Source organism: Coptis chinensis, chromosome 1 (genome assembly GCF_015680905.1).
Source record: "Coptis chinensis isolate HL-2020 chromosome 1, ASM1568090v1, whole genome shotgun sequence".
Classification (NCBI taxonomy): Eukaryota; Viridiplantae; Streptophyta; class Magnoliopsida; order Ranunculales; family Ranunculaceae; genus Coptis; species Coptis chinensis.
The window spans coordinates 34,446,770-34,458,134 of NC_141456.1; the positions used below are offsets into that span (position 1 = coordinate 34,446,770).

The 11,365-nt window shown below is 34.5% G+C and overlaps 1 protein-coding gene across 1 annotated transcript; it reads right to left on the reverse strand.

Moving 5' to 3' along the window:
- Positions 1–5,564: 5,564 nt before the first annotated feature.
- Positions 5,565–10,598, reverse strand: LOC147523636 (L-tryptophan--pyruvate aminotransferase 1-like). The gene is made up of 5 exons (XM_086599285.1): positions 9,472–10,598; positions 8,111–8,414; positions 6,580–6,860; positions 5,914–6,218; positions 5,565–5,801 (listed from the first exon to the last, which is right to left on the reverse strand). The coding sequence occupies exons 1-5, from the start codon at positions 9,750–9,752 to the stop codon at positions 5,617–5,619; spliced, it is 1,356 nt and encodes a 451-aa protein (XP_086455411.1). The 5' UTR covers positions 9,753–10,598; the 3' UTR covers positions 5,565–5,616.
- Between the last annotated feature and the right edge of the window lie 767 nt (positions 10,599–11,365).

An 11,365-nucleotide genomic window follows, 5' to 3' on the forward strand; every position in this document is an offset into this window, starting at 1 on the left:
AAGAGATAACAATAGTGACAAAATGCGGCATCCTTATGAATACTATATTCCAACTAACTAAACTTTCCATACCACTCTTTCCGAAAGCGACGGTTCCTCTTGCCTATTGTTCTTAGAGGAAAAGTATGATTAGGCTGGCAAGGACCCCTAAACAAATATGTTCTTCTCACCGAGTCATGGTCATTAGGATGATAATCTGAAATCTTGTTCCTCAATCCAGGGTCTCTCTGAAGACTAAACAAGTCAAGTTCTTCACGATTTTCATATTGAACCCGCTTTGACGTAGGTTGTTCAACACCACCATCATCAGTTTCTTGGTGACTTCGCTTTGAAGAGGATCCTACTTCAACACTAACAACATGATATGTGTTACTAGTTGGTTGAGCGGGAACGACTTTTCTTTGATCAAATATTTTAACATATCTATTTAAACAATTAAAATAAATCACCAATCAATTTAATTGAAATTGCACGAATTAAAATAAACCACCAATAATATTCACAAAATAAAATAATAATCACAAACATATAAATAATATGGTTTAGGAATCAGTACAAAAAGACGACAAAAAATTAAATAATATAAGAGTTACCTAGTTGCCTCCACAAAACCGGTAGGTGTAAAGTTGTTTGTTTGGGTAGAAAAGTAGAAGACTTAAATTTTAATATAGAGTAATAGAAAATGGAGGAGAAAAGAAGTAGAGTAGGTGAGAGGAATTTTTTCTTCCTATTTTTTTTAATAGATACACGATGGTTTCTGTTTGGGTTTATATATGGGTGGATAAATATGAGATAAATAATAACACAAGTAGTATTGGGTTTTCTATTTGCTTTTTGGTACTATTTGCTTTAACCGAATCAAATTTGTACATCAACTCATCAAGTACATCACATGATATCAGCACATCTCTTTTGTTTCCTCTCTCATGACTCATGAGCACATGCCACTTTTCTTTTTCTGTTTTGTCTTTTACCTGTTATCACTTAGCAGTTAACAACTATAACTAGTTTTTTTTTTTTTTTGTTTGGGTTAGGTGAGGGTACGCCTACCACTTAGCAATTAGCAGCCATAACTAGTTTTTTTTGTTTGGGTCAGGTGAGGGTACGCCAGGGTGTATGCTGGGCCCCCTGGCTCCGCCACTGCCCCTTAAAACGATACATCAGGTGTGAGGCAAGATTTTTTTTTTAAATAATAAAAAAATGAAAAATTATGATTTGCTATTCATAAAGGATTTGCGGCGTAGTTTATTGCACATTTGTCCTAATTATTTGTAAAATTCATTATCATTATCAATAAAATTTTTACTTAAAAAAAATAAATAAAAAGAGTTATACACTTAATTACAAATAGGAATACAAACGAAAGTGTAAAAACAAAATTCATTGTTAATATAAGATATTATTTCTCGGATTTTTCTCGTACATAAATTTAGACATCGTCACACACACATATATAGTTATTTTAGATCTATGTGAGTTGCTACATCAACAATAACGATCAATAATAATAATAAATAAAAATTGTGTATAATGTATTTTGTTTGAGTCAATTTGTCACTCTTTTGTAAATAAAGTGTGGAGAATAAAAAGGAAACTTGTGTTTTACAATAATGCGGAGATACATTACAATCCAAGGTAATGCAATATGATGACGGTTTTAAAAAAAAAATAAGCGGAGGTGCTTACAATTATGCGGGAAGTATTGCTAAAAAAAAAAAATAGGAATGAGATGCTTACAATTATGCGGGGAGGTGTTACTAAAAAACATAAATTGGGAGAGAAAAATAAACATTGTACGATTAGTTAAATGTTGATAAATCGATTCTATCATCTACAAAACCAAATACCACTATTGCATGATAATTTGAGGGCAAGAACTAAGCTACCAATATCGCTGATTAATTTGCAAGATTGTTAAGTGATTAGTTTTTTTAATGATTTTTTTCTTCTTATTTTTTTCCCTCACTACTAATATTGGTCCCTATCCAAAAAAATATGCAAAATTAACAATTGGACTCTTAAACCGAAATAATAAAAGAGTACAGTCAACATTGAGGAGTTCAAGAGTTTTCTTATTTTTTGTCTTTAGTGAATGTTAGATGTACTAACTTTTTTACTGGCTCTCTAATATTTATTCTCTCCTCTTTCTCACCCCTTTTACTTTTAATACCAACCAATAAAAATTTGTAGTTTCAATCTTTAACATATTTGACATATTTGTTGTGTTTGGATTCTTCATAGGCCTCCATGATTGAGTTAGTAGGGTTATCATGATAATTTGTTATCGTTTGTTGCATCTCAGAAAACTACTTACAAAATTTTGTTATAATCATATTGTCATATATTTGAATATATTGCTAATTGTATAAATAGGATTAAATTGATGATTAATCACATTTCGCTTATATTTAGTTTGAAAACCAATATTAAGTTCTTAGTGCCATAGTACAAAATATCAGGATATGGATATTTATCGATATGTATCGTAGATATATCTTCTTCTTTGGGGATATTTGACATGGTTTCACATGTAAATATTGTGAATATATCTAAAATATCGACAAATATCGTAGATATTGTGGATATTTATTGATATATCATGATACATTATTTATATTTATTTGAAATATAATGGTAAATATTAAATAAAATTGTTATATACACAAAATATCATCAAATATCTCTAAATATCACAAAATATCTCTAAATATCACAAATATCATCAAAATATCACCGATATTTGCAGTAGTATATATCTCTGAACATATCGTGATATTTATATATCTTTATCTGAAATTTAGATAGATATCCTCAAATATCGCGATATATCATGATATTTTGTACTATACTTAGTGCAACAGACAATTTAGAAGATCACTCTTGAACTCTTAGTCTAACATTTAATAGTTCGATGCTGCCTATGATATGTGGCAAGTGCACTATTGAAGTATACGCAATCCCATTTTTAGCTCGTTAAACCCAAGCCCAAGTCCAAAGATATATTTGGATTATCGAAAAAACAAAAAAATAAAAAGATATAAGCACCAAAAAGAACTTTGTCTAAATTCTAAACCCAAATTTTTGGTTAAATATCTGTTATATCTTACTCTCTGGAGCATTGGATTTCTATGTCCAATCTCATGCCACTAGCCATCTTCATCTAAGTCTTTTAAAATGAAAGAAATGTAGGATTAGTATTATCGTGTGATCTATAATGTGGTCCAGGAAAGTGGCTCCACATACCACTCTGAATGTCAAAGATGATGAACCGATATATATTTATTTCTGTCACTAACTGATTTGAAAACTACCATACGTACAACAGGTGGGTGGTGCGTTGTAGAACAAAATGATGCACATGATAGTAATCATGATAGTAATTGAAACATTACCAATGAATCTTATTGGAAAATATACAGAATAGTGTTGTTGTGAACTTGTGAATTTGTGATAACGTTAGAGAACTGATTAACAGTAATAGGTATTTTCCTTGTAAGGGTTGGATCAGGTTTCAATTTAAACGTTGCATGCAGACCATTTTCGGTGTATTTCATTACCTCCCTGTTCATAAATTTTTGTCATGCAAAAAGATACCACCAGTAGGGCTGTAGTTCCATTGGTGCACAAATAGTCAATAGTCAGACACCTCAAACTTATTATCCGTACACCAGGCATCTATTAACATTGAGAAGAAAATCAAGGGCATGTGAGAAAATGCACACGAAAAACCCAGCATGGTTATCTAATTTGACTAATTTTATTTACAATTTTGTTCGCATTTGTCCCCAATTTCACAGCATGACCAAATTAGCTGTCTTTTACTTGAATCTATCCAGTTAGGCATATGCAATATCAAGTGTACTCCTTACCACATAAAATTACCAAAATACCCATTGACTAAAATAGATCAAATTTACACATGTGACCATCCTATGCATTTGATCAGACGCCCACAAATATTTTTGGATTTTGTAGTTTTTGATCTTAATAATCAGTTAATCACGTGTTTAATCAGGTAATTACGTGTTTAATCGAATGCTCACATATTATTGGATTTAATCCAATGCCCACAAATATCCATTAATAATCAGTTAATCACATATTCTGTTTTGATTTAAAGAAACAGATCCAACGGCCAAATGACAACCCATCTAGAATGCATGTATCACCAAACACTTTCATCCGACAGCCACTGCTCTTTAACATCATCTTCTTCAACCGTCACCCTCTTCCACATCTACACCCAATGACATAGCACCACCACCTCTACACTTCCCTACTGTCACTCCCACCAATCGCAAGTTCACCGCCTCTAATATCTGAAACCGCCACATACCCGTCTCCACCACCATCACCACCCTAGAACACCTCCGACCGCCAAATCTTATGACCCCAACCCAAGTGGAACAATTATTGCTAGTGAGAGCCCAATTGATCTGGTCTTATGCAGATTAGCATTAATGAGCAATTCTCGCACTCTATTGTAGATAATGATCCAGACATTGACCTATATATAATAAGGCTATAACCAAATACAAAAACTAAAAGACAATATTTTTACAGTGTGCTATATATTACCGAAAAAACTATTCCTAGAGCAACATTTTTTTTTTTTTTTTGGCAAGTTTGTTTTAAATGAGATCAATAACTCTTTGATGCTAGCGGTCCAAACCTCTGATATCATCACTCAAAAATTTTAACGACTTTGCTAGTCGGCATCTGCTTCCTAGAGCAACAATCAATCATAGAGACGTGAGATCACTAGATTAATTTACAGTTTCTAATGAGTGACATATCGGCCTTGGGCTCTTGGAATAATTCTAAGTAGCATTGTGACTTCTCCCCTTTTGACACCCAGTAAACAACCAAGTGAACCAACGATCTACGCCTTTAGATTTCAAATAATCAAATAGATAAAATACCTAGTGTAGAAATGGCATTTGTAATGGGTATTTTTCCGACTTCTCAATTGAATCTCTTAACCCCAATTTCTAAATCTAGATAACTGTTCAAACACCAAGTTTAGAGCTTTATGCTTAATTGTTATTTCTTCCATTGTCCAACTTCACCCTTTTAATAGGTTATCAGTTTTGTGGGAGCAAAAATAGTGGCCTTGTTTCGGTGGCGACGACAAAGGCGGATGGAGATGGCGATGGCTGAACATGAGAAAGATGATGGCAAGAGGAAGAAGATGATGACCTATATTTAGTACCACAATCCCAATCAAGCCAGGTTTTAATCTCGGCCGTTGGTCTTTGAAAATATCAAGATTTTGACATGTGTCAATCAAATTTTAGGAGATGTGTCATTTCCAAAATATTTGTGGGCATTGGATCAAATGCATAGGATGGTGACCCGTGTAAATTTGATAGATTTTGGTCTTGTGAGTCAATGGGTATTTTGGTAATTTTACAAGATAAAGGGTAGACATGAAATTGCACATCCACTAACTGGATGGAGTCGAGTCAAGGACAGCTGACTTGGTCATGATGTGAAATTGGGGACGGAACACTAATAATGGAATGGAAGAACTAGGGATGGAATACCAATTGGCAAAGTTGATGGGACGGAACACTAAAAAACTGTTTTATTTATGATAATTCTGTCCCAAAGGTGTCAGGAATTAATACTTAACAACCTCTCTACAAAGAGCTTGAAAGTATCATTTCTGTCCAACATGCTAACCCTAACATACTTCGGATCTGCACCAAAATGCATGCCACTTCTTGTCAAGATCTTATGGCTTCTAAGGAAGCTCTCACAGTCCTGTACCTCACCTTCACATTTCAACCAAGCAAAGGCTGCATATAAAACATATTTCAAGATATTATTAGTAAATTTTGAATAATACCAGACTACTGCAGCAGTTATGATAGACAGATAAATATGCCTAATCATAATGAATCCCATTACCAGGATGTGGTGCAGTGGCCACTCCAGTGTATTTGCAAAAGTCAGGTAAGAACTCCGGAAGACTAAACATCCCGCTACGTCTAACTGCATCTCTCAGTTGTTCCCATCTTCTAGTCATTAGAAGCCGACCATATTCAAAAAAGCACTCGGAGTGATCAGAAGTAACCATATGTTCACAACTATCAGATAATGTTCTAAGAATCTTTGCTGCTCGTAGCTGTGAATCCTTTGACACGCCTATTGTGTTGAGCTCTATGAACTTTGTCATTCTTTTAGCAACCTCTTTGTCTTTGACCAAGGCCCACCTGAACGTACAAAAATAAGTAAATAAAATGGAAACTCTTTCATTGTCACAAATGCAAGCTAGCAGATGACAGTGATTCCAGACAATGAACTAATATGCAATAGAACCATCCTCTGCACTGAAATAATATAATCAACTTCAAGAAGCAATAACCCAAGGTAATCAGAATTCAAGTTTCAGCCATTACTTAGAATTTTAGGGTTAGCCACAATTCAGTTGTCTAGCATTTAACTAAATCTATTACTTAGAATAACCTTGTTATCATGCATTAAGGATTATTATGATACAATAAGAAACAGTTTATTAGGATTAAGTACAATAAAAGGTATATGCAGTATAGTGGAGGCTTTGAGACAGCATACCCAATACGTGTGCCAGCGTGACCCGTACTTTTTGAAACTGTAAATAGCATCAAGTCATGGTCCACATTTGATGTGATTGGCGTATACTGCGGCCAGTAGTACGCCAAATCATAGACTCTGGTCCCTCCTCCGAGATTAACTACAGATTCTCTAGTATGCCCATCAGGATTGTTAGGTGAAGTCACCAGTTCGATATAAGCTCCTTCCTTGTTATAAGTGTATGCATCTCCTCCCCACCTATAGAGTCCTGACTTCAAGTAATCAGTGACTGATGGATATGACTGCAAGAACAAAAAAAGCACTGCTACTCAGACACATAAATTAGGATAATATGTTCCTTAAAGGAGATATAATTAGTCTCATAGTTCATGCTACTATTTTTCTGGGAACAAACATCAGAGCAAGGCTATGCACATTATAATCAAAAGTCCATGTAAGTCATGGTCTTTCTTCATGAGTTTTATACTGGAAAGAAATCTGACTTGGTATTATAGAAAAACAAAATCTCAAGGTCAATACACTTATTTTGGAAGAAAGTGAAGTTGATGTAGATTTTAAGAAGAAGAAATCTACAACTTATATGAAAAACAATTAAGAACCCTAAAATAAAGAAGTCTCTTTTATTGACTCTGAGAAAGAAAATCACTACTAAACATCAACTGTCTAGCCCTAACCTCAAGCTCCTCATTTATAACTATCCTAGAAAGCAATAAACCAATAATAACATGCCACATGGCATTCTAAAAACAAAAGACTACTAAAAAGATGTACGCCTCTTTATGCATCTGGGCTTGGGCCTATTGATGTTCGCATCAGAAGTACTCGGCTTTAAGGTGTCCATCTGAGCTTCTTCCTCGACCCATGTTGCCAAACTTTTCACTCTTGGCCATCAGTTGGCGGTAAAAGGATATCTGTCTTCCTCTCTTTGTCTCTCACTATAGTTTCTCCATCGATAGATGTTCTTTATCTTTGTTTTTTTTATCACTCTTTTAGCATTCTTTTAAAATAAAAGGACTTTGATGATATGCATGTGCATAGAGCGAATGTCACACGATTCACGAAAACTTTGACGACCATCATGTGACCGTGCTATTAAATAACTATTTATCTCTACTTGTGTCTATGTGATGTTGAAATTAAATTCTTATTACGAGTTATCATAATTCTTGCAATAAAAGGAATATATATTGAACTATCAAACATCAAAATTTTATATAATAAAGACCTAAGAGGTAAGATAAGCTGTCAATTTGTTGCATGGGATATGAGACAAGCATGGAGACATGACATTTAAGTGAATCAGTTGTTGCCCTTTTATATGTCATCTTAGCATGACATGAAAATGGATCCAACAGTACTTCTAGATAATTTAATTTGGGAACATGCATAGGAATTCTAACTAGGGAACATACATTTAAATGAGCATTTTTATCAATGTGATAATGGCATGTACCAATTTAAAAAATATATGAAGGTCTTGACAGTTAGAAAAACTAGCACTGCATAAATGGAATAGACATTAAGAACTCACAGAGTAATAAGGCATGGCAGACACCACATCAACAGGATCAGTTGCATCTGGGGGAGACAGTGCATAGAGTACAGCCTGGAACAACTGAGTTGAACCGGTTCCCACCACAATGTAGCGATCTTCTGTAATTGCGTTTCCGACTAACTTATGTAATCTTCGGATCTCTTTGGCAAAATCAGGCTCCAGGAACCAGCACAGATTTCCAATATCAGAAAAGTAACTCATGGATTGCCATCCAGGGATCACAATAGTACTTCGGTCTCCCATCTTTCGCCAAAATGGTTCAAACATTGTCGGGTCACCACTGTGCTCACATTTCAAATTAGAAAACATTATCAAGTGCTTGAGACTGAAAACAATGTTGAAAATATAAAGCAGGTCTCAGCAATCCAGAATCCACATAAGTTGAGTAAGAACATAATCCAGCATTACAAAATTAGACTTCACTAATATTCAGCAATATGTGAATAACCTGCCTTAAACTTGTAAATGAGTTCTCATAGGATAGAATTCTTAAAACAATTAGAAGTTATATTACAGAATCAGTACAGTTGTCTAATTAATGAAAACACTTGCAAAAGTTCACATCATAAGGACACAAATAAATTATTATAGCAAAAACCTTTACTTTTATGCGGCATTGCAGTGAGGCTTCACAGGGGAGAAAACGGTGGGATGGTTTACAATTTTGTATATATGATATTGCTAGAGACTATTGCATTGGCAAATACATATTTGGTTAAACAGAAATGCTAATCAGATTGATAAAAAACTTAATATGTGCCTGACTAGAAGTAGGACCAAAGCAATGTGGCAATGTAGGGAACGCATGGTAACGAGTTGGGTTGTCCCAATTTAATGATCATATGATCACTAGGCCATATACTGTATACACATAATTTTGGTCTATCCCCCGCTATATTTTTCTAAATCAACCGATTTTACTGACTCAAATTATCAGAGTTGTAAATCAGAAATTAAAAGAAAAAGAATCAATCAAAAAACAAAAGAAGAGGACTCAATCTAATGTTGGACCTTTTAAGTTTCATGAGGCTTTTTGACCCAAAATCAACTCAAATCAGACTACCAAAGCCCAAAGCCTGCTGTTGGTAAACACGTCAGCACTGCAATACCGAAACGAACACACATCTCGAAAAATTAAATCCACAGAGTACAGACTGTGGATTGTTAATGCTTAATAGTGTGTTGTCTAACAAACACGCAAATACATCGTGCTTTGACCCGCCCAGGGACCAGGTGCACGCTAGACACACCCCATAAACAGAATTTATAACAAAAACAAAAAAAGATAAAGAAGAAAATAAATAGAGATACAGTCACAGTTATAGACTACTACTTACTGATCAAGATTAACAACGGAGTCTGCAGCCAGCTCCTGCCTCTTTTTCTCACCACCACCACCGTTTTCAATCTCCTCCACCACTGTACAGTTAGAAAAACAGCTTCTGCTACTATTTTGTGCCACTGTAGCACCAACCTTGTTTTGTAATATTCCGTCTTTTAACCCAAAGTGATTTAACAATAAGCCCACATTTAAAGCGATGGATAACATCAACACATTCTTCAAAGAAAACATTTTGAACCCTCCTTCACTTAAACCCTTTGAACTACTCTTCCCCATATCTCTCTCTCAATCAAATAATAACTCAGAAAGAAAAATAGAAAGCCCTGTGGGGTGGGGGTGGGGGGGGGATTTAAGGAAGAAAAAAACGTGGAAAACAAAGAAATAATGACAAATGTAAGTGTGGTATTAATGCAGCTTTCTTAATTTGCCCCTATATTGATAGGTGATTTCAGATAGAGATAGAGAGGGTTTAATTTTGGTAAAAACATATTAATACCAGGTTACTTTCGGTAAAAGGTTTTTTTAGAAGTAGTAAAATATTTTCTGAAATACTTCCTTCTTCTTTGGTGTGAGTTTTGTTTATGGTCTTCTTGGAAAAAGAAGTAAAAGCTTTGAGTGAATATGCAGAAATGGGCAAATTTCCTTACTTGAAACTTGACTCAAAACAAGCTCAATCAGTACTATATATGACTTCAACTTGTTAATCAGTTCAACAAAGCCCAGTAGTAATTCACTTCTTTGCTAGCTACTCGAACGAAGTTGAAAAATCACTCACAAAGCCACATTCAGACCATGAATCACTGTTCTCTACTCAAAACTTTCCACTTTTCTGTGATTTTCACTTAATATGAGACTTTGAAGAGAGAATTTCAACTTCTTTGCTATTCAGAACTTGAAAGATAACTTACATATAAAACAAGTCTTTCGATTTCCAATGCTAGATCTCAAAAACACCAAATCAAAGCGCATAAGTTCAGCTTTCGAAGCAACCCAACAAGTTCAACTCACTTATAATTTTAAAAAGCAGCTTCTTTCTCTTTCCTTCCCATCACTCTTCATGCTCTCACCACAGTCTCACTGTCTTACACAGGCTTTCCATAATGCTTATTTTTCAGTTATTTTAACTTTTACAAAAAAGTTGATGTATTCTTCTATCAATATATATAGACAATAATAAGTAATAAGTGAAAGGGAACGAAGCATGCGCTACTGAATTGGCCAAAATATTCCATTTTAAGTGTTGTTATTTTAGGTTCTTATGCCTAAAGTTCGTTTTCAAATTAAGACTGGTCCTTCAAACCTAGGTGTGAGTGTGTGGACCACTAGGTATCATTTACTTTTTAGTTAGCACTCATATGAGCCCATCTTCCTAGTTAGGTATGGTGCAAAAGGAATGAAGGCAAGGTATAATAACTCACATGCATGATGTGGAACTCCCATTTGATGATATTCTTTCCACTTGTCGAGTTGGGAAGTCGTTGATGGAGGATTTCCATACAAGTTGGAAGTTGAGTGACTTGGCATCACAAGATATTTTAGGTTTCCTTCAAGCAACTTGATTCGCCGAGGGACGACAATAAATGCTTAGGTGTCATTCAGTGTAGGATAGATTTAGAGGAGTTTATTGTTTACTTTAGGATGTTCTAATGACATAGATTGGTCACAAACTATCTTATGATTAGTCCAAATATGATTATGTGGCATTTCCTAAACTAACTCGAGTTGAAAAATTATGAAATTCAAGCTTTTTGGATCTTGTGCTAATTGTCGATATCCATAGAGTGAAGATATTTAGATGGGGTACCAAACCTAATCGATTCCTAATGGTGTGGCATAAATGATGACAAGTTTATAGTTAAGTTTGTTACAAACTCTTATTTTTTTGGTCA